This window comes from Pygocentrus nattereri, chromosome 4 (assembly GCF_015220715.1).
Source record: "Pygocentrus nattereri isolate fPygNat1 chromosome 4, fPygNat1.pri, whole genome shotgun sequence".
NCBI classification, from domain to species: domain Eukaryota; kingdom Metazoa; phylum Chordata; class Actinopteri; order Characiformes; family Serrasalmidae; genus Pygocentrus; species Pygocentrus nattereri.
In genome coordinates this window covers 10,195,504-10,211,373 of record NC_051214.1, presented here as the reverse complement: position 1 = coordinate 10,211,373, position 15,870 = coordinate 10,195,504, and the positions used below count along the sequence as shown (strand labels likewise).

Genomic DNA, 15,870 nt, shown 5'->3' with positions numbered 1-15,870 from the left:
AGACTTTCTTGTGCATCAGTTTTAGAAGAGGCTATCATCTGGGACGACGGCCATGCAGAACGAGTTGATGCATAGTGGGGCGTATGGTCTGAGCACTGACAGCCTGACGTCCCACTTCTTCAGCCTCTGCAGCAAAGCTGCTAGCATATGATGCTGAACACATGGACTCTTTTGGTTGGAAACTTCTTTGGTTGGCCCTGCGAGGGCTGTTCCGAGTGGAACCTTTCATGGAAAACTGCTATATGATGTTGGCCACCGTGCTCTAGCTCAGTTTCAGGGTGTTAGCAATCTTCTCATAGCCTAGGCCATCTTTGTGGAGAGCCCAGTTCTATTTCTCACATCCTCAGAGAGCTCTTTGCCATGAGTTGCCATGCTGAATATCCAGTGGCCCGTATGAGTGAATTGTACCCAAAACACCAAATTTAACAGCCCTGCTCCCCATTCACACCTGGAACCTTGTAACTCTTACGAGTCACATGACACCAGGGAGGGACAGTGACACAACTGGGCCCAATTTAAACATGTTCACTGTCAGGTGTGCTCACTTGTGTTGCCAGCTATTTAGACATTAATGGCTGTGTGTTATTTTCAGAGGACAGTAAATCTACTGATAAACAAGCTGTACACTGACTACTTAAAGTTATATCCAAGTTTAATTTCTGTAGTGTTGTCCCATGAAAAGGTACAATAAAATATTTGCAGAAATGTGAGGGGTGTACTCACTTTTGTGAGATACTGTATAACAGTGATATTATTGTTAATACTATATAAGAATGTAATAGAAATAACTATAATAAATAACATTTTACAATAATAAATGTTTACAGTCTGAATACAGAGTTTGATTATTTCTTCTCTATCTCTATCAGGATGGAAACACAGCACTGCATGAGGTGGCATGGCATGGGTTCAGTCAGTCTGTCAAACTGCTGGTTAAGGCTGGTGCCAACATTCTTGCTAAAAATAAGGTAAACTTATTTTCATACAACATTGGGGGGCCAATTACCTGATTTCAAGACTTCCCCCGCTTTCACTCTTGTCTCAGTTTTTGGGGTAAAGTGTGGCCAGAAGTCGATGGATGTTTTTGGCAAATTTGATGTATTGTTTAAACATAACATGCTTACCCTCACCATGTAGTTGTCAAACAGGGTAGAAAGGATTCGTACTTAAAAATAGGTGCAGGGTGTTATATCAAATCAGCAACCATTTAATGCCTCACTGACCAACATTAATAACGACAGATCTCTTAAATGTAGTTTTTAATCATGCTAGAAAGGTAGACAAACTATACGTCTAAGCATTAGAAGTCTTGCCCAAGCTCTTGTATTGGTATGTAATGTTTTTTATATTATCATTTGTCCCATTAAATGATTCTGAAACATTCTGGGTCAATGTACATTCCCTGCTGCTGAGTGAAGATGAAAGCACGGCAAGAACAGCAGTGTTACGAGCGTAAACTGTGCAAAGCTTCAGCAAAAAATATGTGAATGTGGCTTCATAATGACGGCTTGAAAAAGCTCAGTTGTTAGAGTTGAAGTCTGTGCCCATAAAATGAAGCCAGATGACAAACTGCCAGTTCAACATCGTTTGTTGCTGCTAACAGACTCACTTTAACTAGGTTACACTTTATATTTTCTTCATAACTGCCTATATTCTGTCCTCACTAGAGTAGGCTCTGGAGGATAATGCTACACTAATAAAAGACAGACTTCAAGTTCAAGCCTTTAAAGAAGGACTTACTTAAAAATGGAGACATACAAAGTAAGGAAAGTTTTTTGAATGCCTGCTGTGAGCTTAAAATGTCTGTCATTAACAGAACAACGAAAATAGAATAACGTGGGACTTTATTGAAACACAAAACTATTATTAAATTATAATATATTATTATATATGATATTATACAATATTAAACTAAATTAAATATGAATTATTAAAACACACATTTTATGGTAGACATTGCTTTGTAATGGTATTGTTCTATGGTTTTATGTCTCAGTGTAAACTAAATTTAAAAGTTAAAAACACTTTATTAGCAGAAGTCATTTTTGTAGGCTATGAATGGAATCCTCTGAATAAAACGCTTCTCTCAGGTTTCTTCTGTTATCTTACTGTAGAATGTCAGGTTTCTGCTGATTATCTGTTTTTTATTCTCACATTTCTTTCATGTTTGGATGTTATTTGAGCCATAGAACACAAGAAGGAGTGTGTTATCACGAAATACCACTGAGCAGCTTTGTTTATTGCATTAGTTTTATGGTTTATTGCGTTAGTTTTATGTAGTTCTGATTCTTCAGACTCTGAAGATCAGACTACACGTATGGCGAACGGTATTCAGTTCATTTCTGGCTGATTCCAGGTTGTTTAGCTGTTCTTCTGTCACAGCTGCCGACTGAAAAGCTGCTCAGTGGTGATGACAGTTTGGGAATTTATTGTAGTCTCATCTTCAGAGTCTGACCAAATCGGTTGTTGGTCAAATGTGATCTTAAAAGTATCCGTTTTCTGTTTGTGGCAAAGTAAGAAGTAAAAATGTTCAAATTCTACAGCTATCAAACTCGTTGCTTAGTAACAGTGTCTCAGCAGAGTGATAGTATTTGTGAAAAACCTGTGATGTTATGGCAGAATATCAGCATGGTTAGAACGCCTCTCAGCCAATCAGCTTGCATGGCCGACTGTTGTATAAAAGCATATTATCTGTTAATGCCTTTCTGAAAGTTATATCCATAAGTCACATAAGTATCATGGGGTGCAGGAATAAGGTGGGTATCAACTGCTGAACAGAAAATAAATCAGCGTCATGTTTGCTCTATATCTTGGTGTATGTGTGAAGTTGCTGTCTGTAGTTTCAGACATTCCTGTATACATCCCAGATGGCTGTGCCCTCTTTCTGCCTGCAGACACACTACGTTAAATAGTATTTCCATGTTCAATGTTATGTAACCACATAGACATGGTTGTACATGGATTCATTTTTCCATCTTGTTCAATGTTAATGAGCGCATCAGCTTGGATTATCATGCACAGCAGCATGCATAGTACACTGTTACTGGAGCTTCAGAGCATTATGATCACTATGGAAACATTAGATGCTGCTTCAAAATGTGTTCTTCAAGCCAGACACTAATACACTTTTACATCATGACAGATGCTGGCCTCTGAAGTTTATGCCGGCAGCATTCCGATTCCTTTTCTTATTTGGCCGGGAGAACACAATGTCCATTGTTTCCATAAACAATCTGAAAAGTTTGCTCTTCAGACCACAGTACGTTTCCACTGTGCATCAGTCAGTTTTAGACAAGAGAAGCCCAGAGAAGTCGGCGGCGTTTCTGGATGCTGTTGACAAATGGTTTCCTCTGGGTTACTGCTAGGTCTGATCCACTCGTACCAGCGCAACACACCACCACATCAGTGTTGCTGCAGGGCTAAGAATGATCCACCCCCCAAGTAATACCTGCTCTGTGAGGCTCAATGTGGGTCCTGACCACTGAAGAACAGGGTAAAAGGGGCCTAACAAAGTATGCAGAGAAACAGATGGACTACAGTCTGTAATAGTAGAACTACACAGTGCACCTATATAGTAAGTGAAGCTGATTAAATGGACAATGAGCATTAAAACAAGGAGCTGTACTTATCAAAGTGGCCAGTCAGTATGTAGTGTAGAATGCACTTTAAAAAAAAAAACTTTGTGAAAAGGCTGGGTTCAGTAGACGTGGTGCACTGTGAGGGAGCATAAGGTCAGCGAATGCACATCTCTTCAGCCTGAGGGGGCTGATGGCTGATGGTCGGAGACTTTGGGACATGGAGCTTTATTCTCTCCCTTTATTTCTCTGTCTTTCTCAGCATTAAGGCTGATGTGTATTCATTTTGCCAGCTCGGGTGGTTAAATGTTAATGTAGCGACAGTACAGAGGCTTTGGAGGCAGTCAGACTGCTCAAGGCACGGCTCATACCCGCCTGCTTCCTCACAAGATACTTAAAAAATGCATTACAGCACCTTTTATTCCCCATTACTACTGACTGGTGATGCTAATGAAGCAGAGCAGATAAAGACGAGACTGTAAGAATATCGCTAAGAATCATGAGGTTCTAAGTTAGAGATTTTAAAGAACACTCTGCAGTGTTGTTTAATTTAACCCCCCTATTTCCCTCCCCCTCCGCCTCTCTCTCAGGCTGGTAACACAGCTCTGCATTTGGCCTGTCAGAATGGTCACACTCAGAGCTGTAAAGTCCTGCTGCTGGGAGGAGCTCGTCCAGACAGCAGAAACAATGTGAGTGTCTGTCTGTCTCTCTCTCTCCCCCCCCCTTGTTCTCTCTCACCCGCTCACATCTACCTATCCTATTGCTCTTCGTTTCCCTCTCTCTCTCTCTCTCTCTCTCTCTCTCTCTCTCTCTCTCCCCTTTTTTCTCTCTCATCCTGTCACATCTACCTATCCTATTGCTCTTCTTTTCCCTAACCACCCATCCTCCCTCTGTCTGGTTTTCTTTTTCTTGTATTTCCTTTCTCTGTCCTCCCTGCTTTTCTGTCCTTTGTTTCATCCTTTGCTTATTCATTTATTCTCTCTCTTTCTGTTTCTCTGTCTTTCTGCCTTTTTTCTTACTTTGTTTACACCTCTCTGTCTTCTTCTCTGTCTTTTCTTATTTCACTTTTCAGTCTTTCTTGTCCTCTCTCTCTGCCTATCTGTCTCTTTTTATTTTAGTCTCTTTGTCCCTCTTTTTCTTCCCTCTTCTTGTTTTTTCTCTCATTTCATTTATTCTCTTTCTGCCCCCCCCCTCTCTCTCTCTCTCTCTCTCGATTTCTCTCTCTCTCTCTCTCTCTCTCTCTCTCTCTCTCTCGCCCACAGCAAACGTTCCCCCTCTCTGGGCGCATGTAGTGAGCGTGAAAGCAGGCGCTTAATTATGAAACAACATAACAACAAACTCCACATTTCAAACACTGTCTTCACGCCTCACTTAGCAGAGTTAGAGCAGAGAGAGAGAGAGAGAGAGAGAGAGAGAGAGAGAGAGAGAGACGCAGTGTTCAGTAATTGACTCTTCTGATTCTGTGTGCTGTAGTGCTCGTGCTTAGACATAGAGCTTAAATGTTAAATGGGACTTACTGTGTTGATAACTGCCTCTGCTGGGTGACTCGGGTGACTCGCTGTCTGTATTTGTGTGTGTGTGTGTGCTGGTCTCAGGTAGGTGACACGTGCCTGCACGTCTCTGCTCGCTACAACCATGTGTGCGTGATCCGCATTCTGCTGGGCGCGTTCTGTTCGGTGAGCGAGAGGAATCAGGTGGGTTTATACTCTCAGCACACAGAACATGTTTTAATCTGCTGTTAAATCTAGCATAAAGATCTACATTCTTAAATCAGAGAATTGAACAGCCTTGCAGTGAACTACTTGCATGCTTATACGTTCATTTTTGAGCATGTTGTTTTAAAAGAAACAAAACAGTTTTGTGTTTATCATTTGCTTCTTAATCGAACCCCTTAAACTTATTACTGAGTTAATGATAGTAGTAATAGTATTTAGTAACTACTGTGAAACCTTTATGTAAGTTATGACTAAGACTGTAGTCCTTAAGGGGGAATTACACTGATTTCTCAATATTTCAAAAAATACAGTCTTCGAGATGTGAACCGTCATTCTGATTGGTTTTATATGAAATAGTTCATTGTACAGAAACTTGACAACTCAGACTTCCTTACAGTGGAGGTGGTAGGGACTAGGAGTCGCAATGTCTATAGCACAGATACGGCTATTTGATTTACTGTTCAAAACTATCAGCATATGTATATGTATTTTGAAAAATTGACCTAATGCTGATTCTCTTGGTACTTGATATCAGTTTGGCTTCCACTGTAAATAAATCTATATATATTCGGTTATAAATGTACATACACATATATATGTATATATATATACATATATATATATATATATATATATATATATATATATATATATATATATGTATGTTTGCTGTGGGGCAAAACATGTTCACTCTTTTTTGACATTTTGAACTTGCCATCTTCTTTATGTTGTGTGAAATTTAAATAATGAATATTTACAAAAATATGCATTTTTTTTTTGTTTTTGTTTTTGTTTTGTTTTGTTTTTTTGGTAAAGTGACCATATATATGTGTACATTGTGTGATGAGGGGAGGCCTACAGTGCTGTGAAAAAGCTGCGTTCCACTATAAGAGCATCATATCAACAGTGAAACATGGTGGTGGTAGTGTGATGGTCTGGGTAAGCTTTGCTTCTGCATAATTGATGGAAGCAAAAATTCTGCTCTCTATCAGAAAATCCTGAAGGAAAATCCTTCTGAGATGCTCAAGCAAGACTTTAAACCGGCAGGTCATGCTTAAAAAACCTCCAGTGTAACTGAATTTAAACAATTCTACAAAGAAGCGTGGACCACATTTCCTCCACATCACGGGTTATTGCAAACATTTGAGTGCAGTTGCTACTGCCAAGGGTCGGACAACCAGTTATTAGGTTTGTGGGTGGGGGTTGAAATAAATCTGTATCTTCAATAAATAGAATGAGCATTTGTTTTTGTTTTTATCTTGTATTTAAAGTAGTTGGATGATCTGAAACAAATGTAAATTGCTGCTGTCTCAGAAAAACCATGTATGTCCATTTTTGTTGTTCATCAGTTTTTGGCATAATTTGAAAATGCCTGTTGCCCTTTACATTGTGTGTAAATTTAATGATGAATGGACCAAAAGATCGTCCGGAAAAACGTCCGGTTACATTGACTTACATTAAAAATAAAGTATGGTTTTCCTTCTCCTAAAAAGTTACCATTTTGGAGATACAAGGTTTTGTTCCAACAACAGCGAAATGTGACAAGTTAGCAAAAACAGGTTAGCTAGTTGGTTGAAACTGGCCATGACTGAATTGTGCAGAAAAATTGGACAAAACTCCAAATGTTTGATGGTCAGTGCATAATGTGAGTAGAGGACGTTCTAAGTCTAAAGTGGTCTGTTTTGCCTCTGCTGTAGGCCGGGGACACGGCCCTGCATGTGGCGGCCGTTCTGAATCACAAGAAGACAGCGCGTCTGCTGCTCGAGGCTGGAACCGACATCAACATCCGGAACAACGTGAGCTCCTCACATGCACACACTCCAGTCTTATTCACTGCCCTTGCGTGTCCAATTTTTGACTAATACTCAGCCAGGATTACCCCAAGGATGCTGCTGATGTTGACATGGAGTAAGGATAGACAGCTATGTGTCTTGTGTCATCACATTGAATTCAGAAGTGTCCTGTGTGTCCTCCCATGCACGCACTTGACTTAAACATTTCTTTGCAGGGGCTTTGTACAGATTTCTGAGTAGATATATCACTGCTGCATGCGCTTTATATTCCGATAACTGCAGAAAGTCAGATTTTGTGAGTAAACTGATAAACACGTTTACATACACTTGAGTGATTACATAATGTGAAACTCCAGTTCTACATAAGTCAGGCAGTAATCACTTTATTGCTTTTCAACCAGCCAATAAACTCACAGAAGATAATGTGACGTAAACAAATTGTAAAACTCAAACTTCATGCCACATCTTTTTTTTTTAACATTGTGCCAGTTTACCTGAAGATATGAACATGCATCATCTAGTAGATGAAGAATATTTAAATCCTTCATTTCGTCAAGCATGTAGTTGGTTTTAGCGCCACTCCAAGTGTTTTGCCTCGTCTTGCGGCTGCTCACTTATATCCGGTACTGATGTCTGTTTTCACACATGCGCAGACTGAGAAATCTGAAAGAAATCAGAGTAAGAGTTTACATGTGCTGAGAAAGCTAATTACTGAGCTAAAATCCAGCTCTGTTTATCAGATTTCTTAATCGAATTTCAGGATCTAAGAAAGCTCTGTTTAACGAAATCCGGTTATTAAGTGCACGTAAGTGAAACACCTTTTTCAAAAATATATATGAACTATATATGAACAGATTTTTCCATCAGCTCCAGTTATTGTTAATAGCTCATTTCAAATCTAGTGAAAGTGCCACTGAGACTAATTGTTTCATTTGTGTCTCAAAATTAGGTAGCGAGGAGGGGAGGGATGGATTTTTCATGGATACGGATTTTAATGTGATGCTGTTTTTGATTTTGACAGTGCTCATTTATGGCACAAATATGGAGAAATGTAAAATTGTGTATCAAATCACATTTATTTTAGTTTATTTATTATTATTATTTATTTAAGTCTTTCTATTGAAAATAGAATGTTATCATTTTAGGCAACTGTGACAGGAAGCATAAGATCACTAATAGTAACTAGCAAAATATTGTTACATTTATTCCTACAGTATAAGCAGGCTACTAACTCATGAAATAATACTTAACTTTTTTCAATGAGGCTTACTCAACTTCTGATTCCCACACTTGTATTTTTAACATTATTTATTTTACATGTTTACATCTTAGCTGTGTGTGTATGGTCTATTGCTTAGCTATAGACATAACAATTCATTTTTAGCATTAATTGAGTAGATTATAATGCACTAATTCGTGATAAGATGTTTAAAGATATAGTCCCTAAATTTGTGAAAATTTCAGATCTTAACTTAGAACCATGTTGAGGCCTGTGCCCTACCTGGAGATATTCAGTCCCCCTTTATTTCCTATACAGTAGTTCAGCAGTGATTGTGGCATTACAGTACATGGATGATGCTGGTAAAAATGCTTTTGTAAAATGTCATGTAGTCAGGAAGCAGACATGTATGGGCTTATCTGTCATACCTGTGTCTGGTGGGTATGTGTGTCTGCAGAGGAATATTCCAGCTCTGCAGTTTGTTAATCGTGTGTGATATTTATGGTGTGTGCGTGTCTTCAGAGAGGAATTCTCTGTTTTTACTGTGTGTTTAGAGTAGAATAGTAGAGTTTCTGTGCCCGCACACACACACACACACACACACACACACACACACACACACATATATATGTATATATATATATGTGTGTGTGTGTGTGTGTGTGTGTGCGCGCGCATGTTTTCTGCTTTTTGCTCACATTGAAAAACAAATAATTTGTTTTTGAATGAATGAACTTTGCATTGCACATTCTATTGTACAAACCCCCCTGCTCTCAGTGCAAAGAAAAAGCAGAAAGAGAAAAAATACAATAAGATAAAATTATTTTCACTGGAAGGGAAATAAATGAATGTTGGTCTCTGACTTTTGCACAGTACTGTGTATAATAAACATAGGGCATATTGTAGTTACATACACCTTTACATATATATTATGCATATGAGGCATTATATTTTCTTATGGTTACTTTCATAAATGTAATGCAGAGAGGGAAAGTCTGACACATTGACATGTATAAAAACTAACCTCTGTGTGTGTGTGTGTGTGTGTGTGTGTGTGTGTGTGTGTGTGTGTGTGTGTGTGTGTGTGTGTGTGTGTGTGTGTGTGTGTGGTTTTTGTAACAGGCAGGACAGACTGCACTGGACCAGGCCAGAGAGCACAATAACCCTGAAGTAGCACTGCTACTGACCAAAGCACCACAGGTGACCACACACACACACCATGATATTTCCGTCACTGATTTCCCTTGGTGTTAAATGTGCTGGTGTGTTTGATAATATTTGCAGTAGTTTGCTGCTGCACTGTTTGAACTGGGTTCGTAGCGTCATCGGTTTCAGGTGAAGTGCGTCAAAACAGGCTTTATCAGCAGCCGATCAGAGTCTGGCTGTAAAACTGAAATCTAATACAACAAGTACAGACAGAGACAGGGAGGGCACAGCGGCACTAAACTGATATTAGTGGGTTGTGCCTAAAACACAGCAATGCAGAATCCACACAGCAAAAGGCCTCTGTGAAATCCAGTCATACAGAATTCCCATTACATTGTAAAATACATTGTGTAAAAAAATCTCCAACTGAGTTTAATTCACACAGTTGATTTACATTGTGGATTTTAGAACCTTATGAACCACTGAAGTCTACAGATATTCTTCTATAGTTATTATTATGTAGTTTTTCTGTACATTTGATTTATATTATTAACCATGATTGCCACGTATTTGAGTACATAGGTCATTAATTAATTAAGACCCATCACAGTCAGGAGGAGGTCTCAGAATGAAGGACATGGTAATAAGGACCAGTTGCAGTCAGGAGGAGGTTCCAGAATGAACAGTGCAGTGATTAGGACCAATCACAGTCAGGAGGTCTCAGAACATACTGTATGAGGATTAGGTCCAATCAGAGTCAGCAGGGTTTCAGAACAAATGATGTGGTGATTAAAACCAGTCACAGTCAGAAGAAGGTCTCAGAATGAATGATGTGGTGATTAGAACCCGTCACAGTCAGGAGGAGGTCTCAGAACATACTGTATGAGGATTAGGACCAATCAGAGGCAGGGGGGTCTCTGAATGAAAGATGCAGTGACTAGGAGTCCTGTTAAGCAGCAGTGCACACACACCATATAAATTCAGACTCACTCTTCACTCGGTTCTGTTCACCACATTTTTCATTCTGTTACCTCCTGACTGTGAGTGGTCCTAATAACTGCATTGTTTGTTCTTAGACATCCCCATTACTGGCACTGGTTGCAATCGCCACGTTGTTCATTCCGAGACTCTGTGACAGTGATTGGTCCTGTTCACCACGTTATTTGTTCTGAGACCTCTGCATTACTGTGATTGGTCCTAATCAATTGGTCCTAATTTCACTATTCGTAGAAGTATATCGACAACTCAAGAATTAAGATTGATCTGCTTCTTTTCACAAAGTGAAGTCATGTTGAGCCTTTCCTGATGTAGATTCTACGCCTGTGATTTGTATTAAATTAAAGCAAGTCAGGCTAAGTAGTCAGCTCAGAAATTATTCATGCTCAACTCCCAAAGGTAAACTCATGCTGGTCTAGCCTTTATTCATATGCAGAGAAGAAAACAAAATGAAGGTTTTTATGCTGGAGTATTCAGACAGCTGAGGTTTGTTTGTTTACTGTTTGTTGGGGTATCAGGCTTTGTACTTTTCCCTGAGTGAGGTTCATGTGCATGCCGTTCGTCTGTCTGTGTTTAGATTCAGAGCTTCTCCCGAGGGAGGAGTGTGAGGAAGAGGAGGGACAAGCTGAAGGCTGAAGGACGAGCACAGTCTGTCCCACGGGATGAGATGCTGCCGAGTAAGGTAGAAAAGAGAGAGACCACACACACACACTCTTCTCCTTTTATTCTTCCTTTCATCCAGAACTACACCCACATGGCCACATATACCCAGCCAGAGCAGTGAGACACAGAGAACACGGAGAATAAAAAATGAATACTTTGACAGCAAATGCTCAGAGAGAAGGTCTTCACACGGACGCACACATACACACTGGCTTTGGTCCATCTTTGATTAGTGAGCTGTGAAGCAACATCCGTCGAGGTCTCAGCTTATACAGGGGTCAGTTATTCAGAGCAAACACTAACATACAGTGTTACAATGAGAATTAGTAGAAATATATGTGTATAATGATATGATTGACTTTTTAAATTTCTCTTTCCATGTGCTGGTCCATTTTACTCTGACCAGTATGGACACACATGGCACACTAACTACTCAGGAGCAACTACTTAACTTTTCAGGGGCATTTAATTAGTAAATTGTTCATTAGTAAAACAAGATTAACACAATGTCTCTAAATGTGGTGCCAAGAAAACATTAGATTTGACAGAGTTAAAAGCCTATAATAGTGCAGTGTTTGGTGTTAATATTTATGTGTTCTAGGTTAGCTTTACATCCATATATTTCAAACTGGACTTGCATCTAACCAGTGTGTCGACCTAAGAATCAACAGGGCTGGAATGTAAAATTGCTGTAATAGAGATTTATTAGCAGTGCTTTTTATTGCTTCTTTATCCAGTGAGTCAGTGACGTGCTGACAGTAAGCAGTAACTCTGTTGTTGTTCCAGGAAAGCATGTCCCCAGCAGAGGACACCCCCAGTAGTGAGCAAACAGCACGAAGACGGGGGGAACGTAGGAGCGAAACCCCTGACACCAATGAAGAGCACCCCAAAAAGAGCCGCGACAAGAGCAAGATCAAAGATAAGGTAAGATTTGTTATCATGGTGCTCCTGATTGGTGCAAGTCGGGTGTCCAGTCTTGTCCACAAAGAGCCGGTGTGCACATTTTTACTCCAACAAAGCAGGAGATCACCTGATGAGATGTTTGAAGACCAACTGATTAAACAAGAGAGCACAGTTGGCCTCGCTATCTCTGGGCATGGCCCTTTCCCCCATCACTAGCCAGCGCAGACATCTCTTAAGTGATGTAGCAGACCTGGAGGTTAGCGTCCTCCTCCACACAGAAAGAGATGCGGTGGCTTGTTTCACATGACTTGGAGGAAGCTTGTATTTGTCTTTGCGCTCCTAATACTGATGGTATCATGTGATTGGGGTCATAACTAGTCCTACGTATTGGGTGGAATTGGATACGATAAAAAAGAGGAGAAAAATTGAACCCTCCCCTTCAAGACACACCCTGTTCCAGTGAGGAGGAATCTCATTGTGGCAGTTGCACTATGACCTAATATATTATAAGGTGTGCATTACATTTCTATTTGATGTGACTAGAAGTGTATGTCTCTCTGCCCCCTCAGTCTCTCACTAGATATCTCTGCACTGGTAAAACAAGCCTGACTACACTGGTGACATGAGAATATAACAAAACTTATTTGTTTTCCACCAAACACTTTAATAATAATAATAATAATAATAATAGATTAAATTTAAAAGCGCCTTTCTTGACACTCAAGGACACTGTACAAAATGTAGGGTTATATATATAAAAATATAACCTTTGGACCTTTAAGGGTCCAAAAAAAAAAATGGACCTTTGGACCTTTAAGGGTCCATATCTTACACCAAAGGTTTACCTCTTATAATGTAAGTGTGGGTTTAGTTCATTTTTACATTACCATTTCCAGCCTGTCTTTATTCCTCTGGAATTAAAATGAGCTGTTAAACAGTATGCCTTTAAGAGTAAATTATGTAAATGACTGAAACACTCTTTATAACTTCAGCGTGAACAGGCGGTGGTTAAACTGCTATAGGCTGAATAGAGATAAATATGTGAATGATTTGGTTCTCGTGACATTACAAAAACAGTTTCTATATATGTACTGTATGGACTAGATAGTGAATAGTATGTTTTGAGACTTTGCCAGTGTTTATATGTTGCATCATAGTCTTCAATTTCCAAAAAGCGAACTTCTAGAATATTAACGTTCATCAGTCATTTAAACTTAGTAGATATTTGTCTGACTCATGTGTAGATGTGATTACAGAGGCCAGTATATTAGTGACCGGTCATGAATGCAGAGCTGATTGTGTGATTTTGTGTATGTTTGTTTTTCATTTCAGCCGTCACTGTCGGACCCTCTCTCCAGGAGGGAGAATAAGCGGACTGAGCAGAAGAAAAAGAGCAAAACAAGGCCTTCCCCTCCCACCGCCGTTCCTCCGCCACACAGCTACAAAGCTTATCAGCTCTATACACTCTACAGGGACAAAGATGGCAAGATCATGCAGGTAATCCTATAAAGCCCCGTTAATGCCCTTACTGGGAACCTCAATTAAAGGGATAAATGACCCAGCTTATGCTAACTTGGCTAACAGTGTGTCACATTTGTATCACTGTCGATTACCACAGACATTTTGTCGTTTCAAAATGTCAAATAACATGTTTTGTTGATTTTCTAAAGTGAAAATAAGTCAAAACATCCTCTTCAGAGAAAGCATGCTGGACATTTTAAGACACAATTACTTTTAAGTCACAATTACTGATTTTATTGAGTTTAACCGGGGGCGGGGGTATAAAACATAAAATGTTTAAAGTTCTAGCACATGCTTTGTTTTATTTCTATCAAGTTAAACTCTCTGAGGATGTTATTTCCAATTAAAAGAGCAACAGAACATGTCATTTAACCATGGCTGTTTAAAATTGTACATATGCCTTTAATTCAAAAGTCATAATAGATGTCACTGGGCAGTTGCTGAATTCTGTTGGTAATAATTATGCAAAACATATATTTTTGTTTTTCCTTACAATGAATCCATGATGAACTACATTTACCTGTTTTAGCAGACACAGTTGTGTAATGCTGCTGTTTAGTGCAGACCTCAGTTGCTGGTCTTGCATTGACTACAACGCTTTGCATATGACATTTTAAGCTCTTAATGGCTAAGGTCTGGTATAATTTACTGATCTACTAAAGCTTTATAGCCCATCCAAACCACTTCAGTCAGCCGAGGAAGACTTACTACAGTCGCCTAGGATCACTACAGCTCAGCTGGTGAAAGATTGTTTTCTTATAGAGGTCTTAAACTCTAAAAAAATAAGGAGTGCAAACTTGACAAGTGTTTTTTTAATTTATTCAGGTTGCCACATGAAGTGTTGTGGCTCGTTTTCTTCTGTCATTGGCTGTAGATTTTTTTCATGTTCCAGTGTAAAGTGAACATTGAACTCAAAAACCACTAAGTAAATAAAGATGTCATTATTATTATTAGTATAAATTTACATTACTAGAAACTGACCTGCCATTTAAAATAACTTGAGTCAGATTTAAAAAGCTGCTAATTTCAACCCAAGTACAAGACAAGTGAGCTGCGAAAGCCAAATTCTGAAATGTAAATGTACTGGAAGTGACGTTTCTGCGTATGCAGTATCCTGTATTGCTTACTATTTCCAGGTTCCTTTAAAAAATGCATCTGACACAACACTATTGTGTAACCCTCTAAAAGAGTGATTTCCTGTTTGTGCTGTGGGGCTGCAGGCCCCTCTCAATGGCTGCAGGTGTGAACCCCTCATCAATAAGCTGGAGAACCAGCTGGAGGCCACCAAAGAGGAGATGAAATCAGAGATCCACACTGTACAGGAGCTCATGAACAACAAGATGGGACAGCTGGACCGCAAGAATAAACACCAGGTGCACATACATACACTGACTTGCATCTCTTCAGTTACATTACTGAAGATCCATAGACTTGACCTGCATTTTGAGCTAAGTAACTTCATACAGTCTTCAGTTAACACTTTAAGGGACTTGGATTTGTGAATGCGCATGTATTATAAGTTCAGATAAAGTAAATATTGTCATACACATACATGGAAATACATTCCTCACTGGTGGCAGGTTACTTGGATAGCTTGTCAGTAGGAATGACGTCTCTTAATTTATTTGCCTCCACATTTTTGTTAAATATGAATACTAGTTTCACTCGAGGTCTAGTAATAGGTGTTTGAAGCTGGGCATCATTTTGTAGTCAACATCATGCCTAGATAAGGAACTCAGAGTCAGTTTTTCTCAATGGAAAAATTAATGCTGCTTTCAAACATCTCCACTGTCACACCATGTGGTTAAAAAAATGGTTGCTGATTGAAATGAAGCTGACTTGCTGTGTTCTATGCACATTTTTATCACTGGATCCTCTGAATTATGAGATGACAGAATAATAATCATACATACGTACAGGTCTACTGTTAAATTTCTGGTCTGTAATAACACCAGCTCTTCACACTGTGTGCTCCCCCTGCCAATTTAACTACCACATTTATCAGAGCTTGCTGGTTTGTGTATGGTATTTGTTTATCACAGCATGTGATAGTGGCAGTTTTTGAAAACACAGTTCATTTTTTCCATAGAGAAAAGCAGCTTAGACCTAGAATTCCTCATATGGGTGTAATGACAATGACAAAATGATGACCCAACTTTAGAGTTGTGTTCTGCAGAAGCTAACTTTGTTTCTTGTCTGATTTCAGATCAGAGCTTTAGACAAAATGACACTAGAGAGAGTGTCTGCGGAAAGGACGGAATGTTTACATCGCATCGACCAGAGAGCCAAACAAGAGCGCCTGGAGGGTGAAAAGAGACAGGTATACTGCACATCACAGA

The 15,870-nt window shown here is 39.3% G+C and overlaps 1 protein-coding gene across 5 annotated transcripts in view; it reads left to right on the top strand.

Moving 5' to 3' along the window:
- Positions 1 to 15,870, top strand: part of ankrd6b (ankyrin repeat domain 6b) — an 84,443-nt gene that overhangs the window by 60,626 nt on the left and 7,947 nt on the right. For all 5 annotated transcript variants that reach the window (XM_017697722.2, XM_017697720.2, XM_017697721.2 and 2 more), the window contains 10 exons: positions 870 to 968; positions 4,166 to 4,264; positions 5,171 to 5,269; positions 6,988 to 7,086; positions 9,425 to 9,502; positions 11,022 to 11,126; positions 11,894 to 12,031; positions 13,343 to 13,507; positions 14,752 to 14,904; positions 15,738 to 15,851. In XM_017697722.2, coding sequence (XP_017553211.1) covers positions 870 to 968; positions 4,166 to 4,264; positions 5,171 to 5,269; positions 6,988 to 7,086; positions 9,425 to 9,502; positions 11,022 to 11,126; positions 11,894 to 12,031; positions 13,343 to 13,507; positions 14,752 to 14,904; positions 15,738 to 15,851 — 1,149 coding nt within the window. The remainder of the gene's footprint in view (positions 1 to 869; positions 969 to 4,165; positions 4,265 to 5,170; positions 5,270 to 6,987; positions 7,087 to 9,424; positions 9,503 to 11,021; positions 11,127 to 11,893; positions 12,032 to 13,342; positions 13,508 to 14,751; positions 14,905 to 15,737; positions 15,852 to 15,870) is intronic.